Source organism: Camelus dromedarius, chromosome 10, assembly GCF_036321535.1.
Source record: "Camelus dromedarius isolate mCamDro1 chromosome 10, mCamDro1.pat, whole genome shotgun sequence".
NCBI classification, from domain to species: domain Eukaryota; kingdom Metazoa; phylum Chordata; class Mammalia; order Artiodactyla; family Camelidae; genus Camelus; species Camelus dromedarius.
In genome coordinates this window covers 919,291-933,470 of record NC_087445.1, presented here as the reverse complement: position 1 = coordinate 933,470, position 14,180 = coordinate 919,291, and the positions used below count along the sequence as shown (strand labels likewise).

The 14,180-nt window shown below is 60.2% G+C and overlaps 1 protein-coding gene across 2 annotated transcripts; it reads left to right on the top strand.

Annotated features, from left to right (window-relative positions):
- The first annotated feature begins 2,547 nt into the window (after positions 1 to 2,547).
- Positions 2,548 to 13,915, top strand: NINJ1 (ninjurin 1). 2 transcript variants are annotated; one of them, XM_031447298.2, is made up of 4 exons: positions 2,548 to 2,708; positions 10,988 to 11,213; positions 12,021 to 12,183; positions 13,324 to 13,915. In XM_031447298.2, the coding sequence occupies exons 1-3, from the start codon at positions 2,634 to 2,636 to the stop codon at positions 12,173 to 12,175; spliced, it is 456 nt and encodes a 151-aa protein (XP_031303158.1). In that variant the 5' UTR covers positions 2,548 to 2,633; the 3' UTR covers positions 12,176 to 12,183; positions 13,324 to 13,915. The 2 variants fall into 2 exon arrangements, with proteins under 2 accessions (XP_031303158.1, XP_031303157.1); XM_031447297.2 differs by having other exon boundaries at positions 2,550 to 2,708; positions 13,327 to 13,915.
- The last annotated feature ends 265 nt before the right edge of the window (positions 13,916 to 14,180 follow it).

The following is a 14,180-nucleotide window of genomic DNA, read 5'->3' as shown; positions in this document are numbered from 1 at the left end:
CACGCGCAGGCAAATAAGGATGACACGGCAGACTGGGGAAGTCCCTCCCTGAGAACAGGCAGGCCTAGAGGATGAGACTCTGCTGAGGGTTGACTACACCCCCACAGCTCACCCCTGGAAAGCTGAAGTGCCTGCCTGAGTCCCTAACGTGGTCAGAGCAGCCTTACAAACCCAAGTCTAAACGCCCAGTTGTTCCACCATGATCTTTCCTGGCTTCCTCTTTTTGGATGGAGGGCTACCGTGGGACCCACACGGGAGACTTCCACGCCACCCACGCAAACTCTCTCATCCAGCAGATGGGCAGGGATGAAGCCCTCTCAAGCCCTTTTGTCTGGCCTCCCTCCTGCCCTACCCCCAACCTGGGGCCTCCCCTGTACACTCAGGGCCCTTTCTCCTGGCTACCCTCTCCCTAGACCCTCCAGGGGCCAGTGCCACCCCCAAGGCAGAGAGGTGAGTGCTTTTGTGTGAACAGTGCCAACTTAAACATGAATAGTTAGGTTATGTCAAAATAACAGTAACTGGTACTGTAATGGCCACCATGCCCAGGCCTGCCCAGACCCCCAGGCACTGCTGTGTCCCCACTCGCGGCAGCACACACAGACCCCAAACCCAGGCCCACTAGATGGGCAGAGCACTGAGGAATCAAGTCCAAACACCTTGCTGAGAAGAAGGGGAAACCAGCCACATCTTCCAGTGGGCGAGGGCCCAGCTGAGTTCAGCCAGGGCTGGGAGCACCCTGCAGCCCCCAGCCTGTCCCCCCTCCAAAGGCGGTGTAAGCACACCAGCAGGTCAGGAGGGAGGGCCTAGAGCACGGTTTAGTGGGAAATTCCTTTTTTTGCTAAATCCCCAGGATGACTTGCATTTTCCATGCCTTTGGTTTCACTTCCAAAACTCCCGAGCAGTGGGGGTGAGGCACTGGGCAGAGGGGACAAGGAGGTCCCAGTGTCGGGGGTAATCACAAGAGATGCAGGCTCTAGGTTCTAACAGCCACAGGTGCCTACCTCCTGGCAGGGCATACTCGCTAGGGGAGCATCCAGTCCACTGCTTACAGGACCTCACAGTCTCCCTCCAGAGTTCTGAGCACGGCCTCCTGGGTGTCTTCCCAACTGGGCCTCAGCGTCCTCCCCTGTCAGGTGAGAGGGTAATACCTCCTTGCCAGGGCTGTAAGACAAAAAGTGATGCACCTGGCCCCATGTATGGCCCCAGAAGCCCCACTCTGGCTGCCCTGTTCCAGACCCACAGCACTAGAACAGGGCCTGGTTATAGAAGGCATCCTGTGATTACAGGATGAATGAATGAGCCTCCAGTCCCAGGCAGATGTCACTCACTGCTTCCTGACCTTGGGCACTGCTGCTTATGGTCTTTGATCTTCAGTTTATGTCGAGGGGGAAAACATCACAGCCCACCCACATGGCCTTGATCAAATGCCTTGGGCTAAGAGCAAGATGTCCCCCTTCACAGATGGGGAAGCTGATGCACAGAGAGGTCAAACCACCTGCCTGAGGCCACACATCGACTGGTGGCAGTTCTAGGTCATAGAGTCCGACAGTGGCCAGGATGTAGAGTTCTTACAAGGGCCATTAACACCTCCCCAGGGTGGCTGGAATGATCGAGGAGGGGGCCAGTGGCTCTTCTGGAGACATCAGCAGACACCGTGAGAGAAGGAAGAAATGGAGAGGGGGCGGGTGTGACTTGGTGGAGTAAAAAGAAGCTGAGCCCAGGAGCCTGGTCAGGGTCTGGACAGGAGAACACAGTGGCCTGGACTTTGCATACCAGCCTGGGGAGCTAACGCCCGGCCCCTTCGCACCCGCATGGCTTCTGGGAGAGGCTCGCGTCTGGGAAACAAGGGCCAACTGAACCAAGGGCTAGAGGCCGCCCCGAGGGGCTGGCATGGGCACAAGGTGCCACCCCAGGCAAGGGGGCCCTGCCTCCCGTCTGAAGACCCGGAGGCTGCTTCATGAGGGGCGCGGGAGACGGGGCACTGGCAAAAAGCTGGCCCAGGCCGCGGTGATCCGCCTCTGCCTCCCCGCTCCCTCCCGTCCTGAGTGCGTGGGAGGCCTTCAGGCCCCCATTTCCAAGGCGAAAAGACCGAGGCTCAGAGTGTGAGACCCAGACTACTCGCTGACTCAGCTACGGTGTGCGGGTCCGGCAACACGTTGGCGACGCCTGCAGCTGGGCCCCCGGGTGACAAGCGCCTGGTAAAAAAAAAAAAAGTCCACACCCGCGGCAGCGCCCGTTCGCCTTCCTGGTGCGTCAATTAGCAAAGCAGCCAGGCAAAGGCTGGTTCTTGGCCTCGTTTTATAGATTAAAAGTGTCCAGGACAGGAGCACAGAGGGCGACGTGCCTTGCCCACGAACACGCGAGGTCTGGGGTGTGAGAGAGCCGAGATGCAGCGCGGGGTCCTGCGGCCCCCGCAGTCCGTGCGGGAAGAGAGACCTGACTTCGACGTCCGGCTGGCGGGGTCTACGGGCCCCGGCTGGGGGCGGGGCCTGAGGGCGCTGCGCGCGCAGGGCGGGCCGGGGGCGTGGTGGGGGCCGGCCGGGGGCGGGGCCGGCCTGGCGCGCCGCGGAGTCTCGGTAGCGGAGGCGCCAGCCGAGTTGAGACCCCGAGTGAGGCTGCCCGGCGGCCGCACCATGGACTCGCGCCCAGAGGAGTACGAGCTCAACGGCGACCTGCACCCGGGCTCGCTCGGCCCCCCTGATGCCTCGGTAAGCACCTCCTTCCCCCTGCGCCGCTGTGCGACCTTGGCCGGCGCCCGCCTTCTCTGGGCCCCGCGCCGGAGGCTCCCGGGCACCTATGGGCGCCAACCGGGCGCAGCGTCCGCCCTGAGGGTGGCGGTGGTCACCGCTGCCTGTGCGTCCCGCCCCCTACCTGCGGGGTTGGAGGACCCAGCGGTGCCGCTGGGGACGCCGGCCACCCTGACAGGTGAGCGGGGGCGCGGGCGGGTTGGCGGGCTGCCCTGCGCGGGCCGGGGTAGGTACTGCCCACACCGAGCTGCACAGCCAAGGGGCTTGGGCGCCACCTTTCCCCGCCCCTCGGCGGGCCCCTGCCTTCCGGGCTCCCACACCACCTTCCAACTCTGCATCTCCTCCGGTTCGTTGTGCGCCTGGACTGGGTGGAGAGGATCCCGGCTTCTGGGCCCCGGGCCAGCAGCGGGCAGACAGTTACGTCACCCACGGTGTCCACGGCGACCGCACAATCTTGTGCATGCCCTGATGGGGAAACCTGGGGCCGCTGTGGCCCCCTCTCCTCTCTCCACTCGCAGGTCCCCGCGGCCTGTCCAGAGCCTGCCCTGCTGGCCTCAGAGCATCATGGGCATGGGGCAGGTCCCGGCAACGGTCCCATATTAGAGCTAGTACCCTTCTGCCCTGGGGTCCTGTCCCACTGCTGGGACAGGGCCAAAATAGCGGTTCCTAACTGGCTTTGCCTGGGACCAGCACTTCCCCAGGGCCTCTGTTTGTGGTGCGGTCCTGGGCACCGCCCTCTGGTAACTTGTTGACTTTGGACATTCCTTCAGTTTCTGACCCCCTGGGGGTGGGGGCAGGGACCATGGCCTCTCAGCCATGTGAGCCAGACTTGGGCAGAGACTGCCTAGGTGTGGGTGACCAGTCCTCGGCGATGCTGTGGTGTCAGGCCATACTTAGGGGGTGGGGAAGAACAGGTGGGGAAGGCAGGCCCTGGACTGGGGGAACGGGCCCTCCCATGTGTCCCTGGCCCTACTGAATAATCCTCTCCATTCTTCTCTATGCCGAGCACTGCTTTTCCAGGGCCCCAGCCATCGTGCCCGCCCTTCAGTAAAGCCTGACAGCCCCGGGTTTATCCCTGGGTTAGAGATGAGGAAACTGAGAACTAAGAAGAGCCTTTGTGTGGCCTTTCCCTGGTTTGTGAGCACTTTGGAATAGTGAGCTGTGTGTCCTTGGGGAGGCTGCTTCACCTCTCTGCTCTCTCTCTCCTATCCATGATCTGAAAAGGAAGAGCAGATGACCCGGGCCTGCATTCGGGGATATGGGGGTTGCACATCAGGTTACACATGGGCCTAGTGGCTTGGAAGCTGGTTTGAAAGGAAGGGATCCTGCTCACCTCCCAGCCTTTGGCTGCACCCTCCACTCCATGCCTGCTCTGCTCAATGCATTGGCTTTGGGACTGGTTGTGCGCAACGCAGCTCTATAACACTCAGACTCCATCTGAGAGCTAAGACCAGCCTTGGCACTGAGCCCTGGAGGACTGGAATGAGGTGTGGGTATGGCCCCTGCGCTGTGTGAAAGGGCATCCCAGGCAGCGGGAACAGTGGGAGAAAGGCCCAGGGGCTGGACCATCAAGCACCCCGGGGCTGGGGAGGAGGAGGTATGTGAGGTTGTGCCTTGGGAAGCGTGGAGGCCATGGAGGGGCTGGGGGCCTGTGTGAGAGTGAACGCGTTTTTCCAGGGGGACTCCAGTCACAGGCAGGGAGGCCTGGGGAGAGATAGTCAGTACTGAAGGCCGCCTTGCTCACCCTGCCTGGGGCCCAGGCCCACCCAACACTGCTCTCCAGCCTCCGCCTTCCCCTTCCCACCCTCAGGACCTGCCTCACTGTGTTCTTGGGCACATCATTCTGTGACTCAGTTTCTCATCTGTGAAATGGGATGAGAGCAGTGCTTCCCTCAGAGGGTTGTGCCGAGGATTAAATGGGCTGATGTGCGTGAAGTGTTGGAGACTGGACACAGTATTGTTAATATTCCCACCTACCACAGGAGACCCTCTCCCAAAGGTGATGCCCAGACAGGGGTTGGGAAAGGGCACTGCGGCCCTCCCACTGTGCCTCACCTGGCTCTTCTGCAGCCTTCCCTCCTGGTTGCCCTGGCCTGAATCTGAGCTCCCGGCACCTGCTTGAGGGCGGGAAGAAAGGCTTGCTGGGAAGAGGGGCAAACCCTAGGGTCTTCAAATGTGTCCCTACTTGAGCAAGAGCCCCAGACAGCTGAGTGTGTGGGCTGGGTCACTGCTATGTCCTCAGCGTGCCCCTGGCCACGGGAGGACTGACTGGGAGGCCCAGGCTCAGAGCCCCTGTCATTGCCGCGGGCAAGTTCAGACCCTCTCCGAATCTCCATTTCCTCTTCAGGGAAGTGGGGCAGAATCACTCACCTCCCACAGTGGCCAGGCTCAGGGAAGAGGTGTTTGTGTGACCCATGGGCAGATGAGCCCTGTTGGGCCGGGGCAATGGGGGAGCTCTGCAGATGTCCCCCACGGCATGCCCCGTCCACCATGGCCTCCATGCAAGGCCAGTCTGCTCAGGGCCCCTGCAGAAGTCAGTTGGCGTCTTTGCTAAGTCAACTCACTTTTGGCTGGCAGCAGAAGGAATAGTAAACATCAGTTTTATTGTGAAAATAAATGTGGCACCCTCAAGGGTGTATCTCAGCCAGGGGGGCAGCCGGGTTGGACCCTGCAGCCAGTGGCGGACACAGAAGGGAGCTGACAGGATAGGGTGGGATGAGGCTTCTGGGGCCGCATCTGGGCCCGGAAGCTGGGTCCTGAGAGGGAGGAGTGTGTACACAGCCTCAGCTGCCAGGGGAAGTTTGCTTTTTCCCCCTCATTTCTGCTTTCCCAGCAGATCCCAAGGCCAGCGGGGTCTTGGTTACGTTCTAAAAGGCAACATTGACGTGGCTGCGGGGTCATTGCTGGCCAGTGCTGAGCCCACAGGAAGTGGGACTGCCCAGCCCAGCTGCTGCAGGGAAGCCTGCCCCGCCACGGGAGACTTCCTGCCAGGAACTCAGGCATGGAGTGGGAGGCCTCTCCGGGCTGGCAGGGGTGCAGAGGGTTCGAGGGCGGTGCAGGTGTAAGGCAGCATGGCCTGGGGCAGGTGCCTTCACGCCTAGCACAGTAGCAGCTCATTCCCCGCGCTGGTGGATCAGGCAGCAGACATCCCAGACCACAACAGATCTCACTGCGTTCTCAGGTCCCAGCCCAGAGGTGAGGACGCCAGCACTCCCACATCTGCTGGTGCCCGCTGAAGCCAAGGGGAGGAGCCCTGTGCAGGGGTGGCTACGGTGGGCCAGCACCCCACCACACCCCGGCTCCCACTCAGCTCACGCAGCCCTGCTTCTGAGACTAGTACTTTCTATTCCTTGTTAGGGATTTTTTTAATGGAATTAATTACAAATTGGTACAGTTCTTCTGGGAGGCAGTCTTTCAAAGTGGCGCAGAACATCCAGTCCTGCCTTGCACCAGCTGGGCTCTGATCAGCCACTGGGCCCCCGAGCCCTTTGTTTGTGCCCCTTTATGTCCCCGTCTGCCCATTTTACAGATGAGGAAACTGAGGCACAGACCAGTCATTCTGCTGGTCTGTGGTGTGGCATGAGGATGCTAGAGGGGTGGTGCCGATGGAAGCCCTGCACCCCATGTCCTCCCAGGGCAGCTGATGACCCTTACAGATTTGTTGGAGGCCTTGGTCCCTCCTCTTGCAGATGTGAAATTGGGCTCGGGGAGGGCAGGCAGGAATTCCCACGTGGGCTCCTCATTCTGTACTTGTACATGGGGCTTGGAGTCAGTGGTGGAATTAGGGGCAGGCAGGTTTGGACACAATCTGTAACCAAAACCCTGAGGTCCTGCAGGGCTTCAGTGGGCCACAGCCCTGGCCAGCCCTTGTCTACCAGGGGAGCAGAGGGTGTGCAGGCAGGAGGCTGGGAGTGGGCCAGACCTCCTGGGCCCAGCTGGAGGCCATGGGCAGCCCCTGTTTCCTCCCATCCAAGCCTGGAGTGGACTGGAGGATGTGTTATGTCAGAACTGGGTGCTCTGGGTGCCACAGACTGCCTGCTTCAAATCCTGCTTCTGTCCCAACTCCCCTCCCGTGTCCAAGCTCAGGTTGCACAGCAGTGTGACCCTGGGCCAGGTGGCCTGGGTACCCGCAAGCTGCCTGTGGATGGCTGGGATGAGGCCTCCTGCCCACGGAGAGTGGGCTCCAGTGGGCACGAAGCCAGCTTCCTCCACACAGTCTCCTTCCTGGTTTTAGGAGAAAAAAATTTGGCAGCCTCGAGCTCACGCACTCCTGGGACCACCAGAGAGGCTTTAGGGACGTCCTCTTGGCCCCAGGGACACATTAAACAGGGCATTGCCCAGGTCATGGGCAGAGGTCTCCGTGGGAGGGTCCCAGCATGGCTCCTGGCAGCTGGGCAGGCAGGTGGCCTGTCCGGACCCACCGGGCTCCACACCTGTGAGAGGTGGGCTTCGACTGCCCTCCAACCCAGGTGGCCTTCTCAAGGCAGCAGCCTCCGGGGCTCACCCATGCAGTGGTCACTTGTGGGGTTCAGAGCTCCCCCCGCAGCTTAGAGCCCCTTCCCAGGAGGCCTGAGGCACCAAGATCAGGCTTGGGGGAAGCAGGTGAGCCCTGTAGCCCGCTCCCCACCCACAGCTCTGCCACTGGACAAGCCCCACGGAGCCTTTGTCTCCCTCTCTGCACACTAGGAAGACAGTGCTCCTTCTCGCTGTTAGTGGGGGTGCTTGCTGGGTGGTAGAGCTTCCCAGGCTGCGACCTGGCGTGTACAGATGGGAAAACTGAGGCCCGGTCTGGTGGGGGGCATCTTGTCAAGGCCACACCACCAGGCTGTGGTGCGCTGGGGCTCGACCAGAGCACCCCCACCAACCCCCTGGCCTGCAAGCTCTGGCCAGTGCTCCTGATTGCTACACAGGTGGAACAGGAAGCAGTTATATCTGCGGGCAGGAAGCACCCTGCACCAGGAGGGGCCCAAGGGCTGGGGCCCTTGCTTGCTACTCAGGGCCCTGAGACAGCAGCCCGACCCCGCCAGGGCTCCCTGGCATGCTTGCTCCATGGCCTCGTTGCACTTGAGGGAGACTGAGCCCCAGAGGGGTCTGGCCATCCTGGAGTCCCACAGCTAGACCCAGGGGCTGGGGAACCTCTGAGCACGCAGCCCCCACAGGGTGGGCCCGACCCCAGCCCCCCTCTGCATGGCCCGAGGGGACTGTGGTGTCAGCTGCCAGGGCTTCTGAGCACGGGAACCTGGATTCAAATCCCAGTGCAGCCCTCACTTGCTATTGGCTTTGAACGAGGTCCCTCCCCATATCGCTTCAATTTACCCACAGTAAGTGGGTGTGAGGTCAGGGGGACTTCCTAGAGGAAAGCACCCAGCAGAATGGTGAGTAAGATGATGGGCTGAGCCCTGGGCACCGCCCGAGGTGGAGGACAGCGCAGCACAGGCTCCCTGTGCTGGGGGCGCTGCCGTGATGGTGTCACTCTGTATTTCAGGGCTCGCGTGGCTGCATGGGCGTAAAATATTTAAACAGTTCAAGAGAGCACAGAATTAAAAAGGAATTCTCCCTCCTGCACAGAAGCCACCACAGTTCGTCTGGGTGTATACATACGTGTGGATGTGTGTTAATGCATATGTACGTGTGTATATGTGTGCATGTGTTTTGTATATATGTATGTCCGTGTGTGTATACATGTGTCTGCATGTGTGCTCATACATCTGTGTGTAAGTGCTGGTGTGTGCATGTTTGTGGGTATGTTAACACATGCATATCTGCATGTGTGCTTGTGTGTGTAGATATGTATTAGGTATTTATGTGTATGGGGGGTTGTATGGTGTGTATATGTGTGTTTATGCTCGTGTATGTTTGTCTATATGGCTCCCCTGCCCCCAGAAGGCGGGAACTTCTCACTTGGTCTGTACCTGGCTTTTTCTCTGGGACTGGGGACAGGGATGAGCCTCAAGGGGAGACATTTGGCACTTCTGGGTTATGAAACTTAGGGGCACGTGACCACTGGGCCAGCGCCCTCAGGATGCTGCACCCAGAGGAGCACACGCATGAGGGAGCCTGGCCAGCTGGGCTGCTTTGTAAGAACCTGTGTGCTTTTGAGGGAGCGGTGTGCCCTGGACATTTGGGGTCTGGGGAGCGGCCCACCCAGCTGTGAGTGCAGCTGTAGGCCTGGTGTGGAGAGGCAAAAGGGAGACCCCACTTGGAGAAAGAAAGAGGAGACTCCGGGCTGCACATGGAACTTCCCAGAGAGCAGGGCCAAGGCCCTGGATCTGATGGAGGCAGCTTTCCCTGTGGGCTCTTGGGTCTAGAATTTTAAACCAAGTGGATTTGCTACTTAAGAACTGACACTGAGGGGAGGCAGAGCAGATAGCAGAGCTGCCTGTGTCCCCATCCTCCATCCTGGGCGTTATTATAGATTAAACTTTAAAAGACACAGTGTAATTCTAGGGGGCTGAGCCAAGATGGGGGAGTAGAGAGACTCACAGCTCGCCCCCTGCCACAAATACACCAAGAATTACATCTCCAAACCCACTGAATCGCACAGAACACCTACTGAACTCTGGCAGAGTGTTTCTCGCTTCAAAATATAGGAGGATTCTCACAAAATCCAATCAACAACAAGTTTTTACTATATAGCACAGGAAACTATATTCATTATCTTGTAGTAGCTTACAGTGAAAAAGAATTGAAATACGAATATATATATATATTCATGTATGACTGAAGCATTGTGTTGCACACCAGAAATTGACACATTGTAAACTGACTAGACTTCAGAAAAATTAAAAACAAAGAAACCATTCTAACATTAAATCATTATGTGCATACAACAACAAAAAGACGCAGTGTAAAAGTGAAGACCCCACCCTACTGTGCTTCTGTGTAATTTCTACGGTGAAATATCTTCAGCTGCAGAAATTAGAAGCTTACCCGCCTCAAACCCCCACCTCCCATCCCTGCATCTTTCATGAGTCTAGAAACAAGATCTCCTGGGTGGCCCCAGGAGGCCCGGTGGCTCAGGGACACCGGTGGACACGTGGCCAGGGCTGAGGGTTACAGGTTTGTCTTGGGAGGCTGGGGAGGGGCCTGGCCAAGGGCAGGTTGCAGAGGGCGGATGGGCTCAGTAGACAGAGGAGGCCTGGCAGCTTAGAGCAACTGCCTTCAAGTGAAGCCACCACCCCGAGAGGCAAACTCCCGACCCAGGACGGGTCTCTGTGGCCTGGACCCCAGCCTCGGAGGCAGGCCTTCTCCTGTCTACCTACCCTCCCAGCCTCTGCCCCAGGAGAGGAGGGCCTGTCCTGCCGGGGAAGTCACCTCTGGGTGGAGCCTCGGGGCACGGAGGGCACTTGGGAGTGACAGGGGCCTGGCGTTGCGATCTGGGGATGTTCTCAGGCAGAGGTAAGGGAGGAGGTGACTTGTGTTCCTGTTTTATCAACATGAAATGAAGGCAGAGTGAGCCCTGAAGATCCACTGTGCGACATGTCGTGGCCAGTGTGGCACAGCAGGGGTGACCTCACGTGTTCTTAGTCACAGATAATGATACTACGAGGGTGGGAGGAGACTTCGGAGGTGTGATGGCTTGGCTGTGGTGATGGTGGCATGAGGCACACTTAGCGCCGAACGCTTTAAGTTGTTCACGTTGGTTACATGCAGATTTTGTGGGTCAGTCACACCTCAGCAAAGTGGTTTTTAAAAAATTTTAATGAAAATGAAGGAAGAAGCTAAGCTCCAGTGTAGACTCCAGCCGGCTGTGTGCCTGCACAGCAGAGAGGCGGCTGGAAGGCATCGGCCCCCCAGGAAGGCGTGTTTCACGTCTGGGCGAGTGTGCAGGAACCCGGGATCCAGCTCCCAGCCTGGCACCAGTCACCTCCTGGAGGAGAGGGCAGGCAGTGGCACGCAGGGAAGGCTGCCCGACGGCTCCGCCCATGGCAGGCGGACGATCAGCGTATTTCCCATCTAAAACCAGAGGGCGTGCTAACGTGCTTCGTCTCCTTTCTCCAGGGCTCGATTCCTAGGGTGGGTTTTGCAGGGGCTGCACAGCCTTCTCTGGGCCTCGTATTCTATTAATAAGCACGTCCCTTTCCCTCATCGGGGCCCCCACCTGCTAACCCCATCAACCCCCACATCCCTGCCAGCACCTGGGAAGGAGACCAAGCTCAAAGTGGAGGGGACACCAGGGTGGGCCCAGGCCTGTTGCCCCACTGCCACAGAGCCTGGGCTGACCGCCTCCCTCCCCGCAGCCGTCCCTCTGGGGCAGGAACCGGCCCATCAACATGAACCATTATGCCAACAAGAAGAGCGCGGCCGAGAGCATGCTGGACGTCGCGCTGCTGATGGCCAACGCCTCCCAGCTGAAGGCGGTCGTGGAGCAGGGCCCCGGCTTCGCCTTCTTCATCCCCATGGTGGTCCTCATCTCCATCTCCCTGGCGCTGCAGATCAGCGTGGGCGTGCTGCTCATCTTCCTCGGTGCGCGCCCAGGCGGGAGGCCCCGTGGTGGGAGGGCCCCGGGGCTCCCCGGCCCCACGGTCAGCCGACTCTGCTTGCTCACCCCCTGGGATGGGTCTCTTACCCCGTGACAGTTCTGAGCGGGTTTGCACGGGAGCCCCGGCTCTCCCGACTGGGACACATGGTCCAAATTGTAGCTCCCACCATGGCCCCCCAGAGGTCCCCCTGCGTCTTATCCTTCCACTCACCCAGGCTGAGGGCACAGGAAGCTAACTCATAACCATACTAAGTGTTGACAAGTATTGGGCACCTACTGTGTACCCTCTAGTCCTTACAGCGGTCTGCAGGGACTAGATGGTGGCCCTGCCCCCTCCTGCACCCTCGCCCCCAGGGGAGGGTCAGGGCTAGGAGCAGCGAGAGCTTTGGGCTCACCCCCACCTCTGCCTGGCTGTGAGGTCTTGGGCAGGATGCGTGACCTGTTGTTTCCCTGCCTATAAAGTGGGCATAAGGATGGCCTTCGGTAGGTGTGCGGGGGACTAGATCACCACGGACATGCACCAGCGCTCGGAAAGGTGCTTGCTTGTGCCCGTTCAGCACACTGTGCTTTAAAATCCAAGCCGGTCCCTTGGTGGCCAGGTGCCGGGCCCCCCTGCGCTTCTGTCCCTGGAGTGAATGGGGGCTGCAGCAGTCAGGCCACAGAGAGCAGACGGCCCCGGCCAGGGCCCATTGTCTGTAGTGTATTAAAGCAGGCATGTCTCTCTCTGGGGGACAGAAGAGGGCCCCCCAGTGTCGCAGCCCTGGGCAGCGTCTGCTCCTTCTTGCCCACAGTCAGGTACGACCTCAACAACCCTGCCAAGCACGCCAAGCTGGACTTCCTGAACAATCTGGCCACCGGCCTGGTCTTCATTATCGTCGTGGTCAACATCTTCATCACTGCCTTTGGTGTCCAGAAGCCCGTCATGGACATGGCGCCCCGGCAGTAGGGGCTCAGGTGAGCCGGGAGGGCTGGCCCCGGCAGGGTCTGCACCACTACAAGCCCACCCGCTCACCCCGCTTGGCTGCGGACCCAGCCTGGGGGACTCGGGACCTTTCGTGCAGCACCCCCGAGACTTTGCATCTGCCCTCACCCAGGCCTCGCAGGGTGGGCACCCCGGTCGCGTGCACCCGTACACCACACTCAGCCCTCTGCCCCTGCTCAGAGAGACCCAGCACCTGCCCAAGGTCGCCCTGCTTGGGAGCAGGAACTGCAAGGAGGTCGAGTGACCCTTGTAACACACTCAGTAGGCTCCTACTGTATGCAGCCTGGTCGGGGGTCAGATACAGGCAAGCCTGATGGGAAACTGAGGCTCTCCCAGTCAGATGCAGAAGGTCAGCGGATCTCACGTGTGTCGTGTGTCCGGTGTCTGGAGCCTTGGCCGGGGCTGCACGACACAGCGGTCCTCAGGCCTGCCCCAGAGGAGAACTGGGTGCCACAATCAGACCGCTGTCCGTCTGCCAGCACAGCAGAGTGGACAGGAGGCTGTCCCTGCACAGCAAGCACCCATGTGTCAGGGACATATGAGGCCTTCCAGACTGACCACGTGGGCAGTGAGGCAGGGTGCTGGGAACAGGCCTTCGTGTGGCCCAGCTGGAGCGTCAGGCCTCCACTAGCCCACACACCACTGCTGTTGACTCCGCCTGGTGTCCAATTTGGTGCCCAGCTGCTGGCCCCAGTTTGTCGTTAGCTCTGTCCTCCGTGGAACCGTCGGGGTGCCAGCTTGCTCCCTCACTCATGGCATGACGACTGGGCCATTAATCACCTGCTGTGTGCCCCAAACAGTCCTGACTCTCCCCAAACATCCGCCTTAGCGAGGAGACCTTGCGGGCCCCACGGCACATGTCCACCCGCCAGCCCTTGCTCTCGAGGCCCCCTGTCAGAGCGTGCTGGGGCAGGCCTCTAATCCTGACAGGGACCCAGGAGGGGGAACTGAGGCTCTCCCAGGTCAGAGTGGGGCTGTCTGATTCTGGAGTCGGAGTGGCACCAGTGCTCAGGGGCTGGTCGCCAGACACAACACTGAGGCCAGGTCACCAAGACGGGACTGGAGGCCCCTCCGGCTTTGGCGGCCCTCACGTCTCTCCTCTCCCTTCTTAGCAGATGTCCCTGGATCGTGCCTGGCCGCAGCTGCCCAGACCTAGGAGCCGCCTCGCCCTTGAGGCCCACCCCACTGTGCGCGGTGCTCCCCGAAACCGCCAGAGCCCCGGCTGGCCACACTGTACCGCATCCGGATGAGCCGTACATGGTCAGGCCACTCTGGCCAGCACAGGGCCTGCTCTGTCCTCAGCTGCTCCTCTTCCTGGAGCGTGGAGTGGCGAGGCCAGGGAGGCAGAACGGGAGAGCCCTCAGTGGAGTCATTGCCACCATGGACATGTGGCAGGCCCGAGGATGGGGGGCAAGGGCCTGAGGCCACCTCAGGACGTTTCCAGAGGGCTGAGGAGATGCCTGTCCTCCGCCAGCACAGCAGCATCCTGGCCTATGTGCTGCCCACCTTGGCTGACCCACAACCTCTGTGCTTCCTAACCCGGGACAGTCGACACCAGCGACCCTGTGGGCCGCCCGCCGTGGCCACTGACCCAGGCTTCTCATCCTCCACCAGCAGGGGCTGGGCAGGGCCGTAGCACCTCCCTGGGGGTCTGGGCCCCCACTTTTCTAAGTACAGATGAACAATAAAGCTGATGCTTCTCTTCGTGTGGCTCCCAGCATTATCCCTCCCCCCACCCCAGGCCTGGGTGCTGCACTCTGCCCCTCAGAGCCCCCAGCCCATGCTGCCCCCCCACCTGCCTGTGACCTTTGTAGGGGGCAGCCTCTGTTGGCATCTCCAGATGTCACCCCATGTGTCCTCGGGGCATTCAGCCTGGTGACCCCCTGACCAGCCCCTCATGGAAAGTTCCAGCACACTCACATTTCCTGCATCTTGCATGTCTGCACATCTCCCCTCCACACCCGCAGTC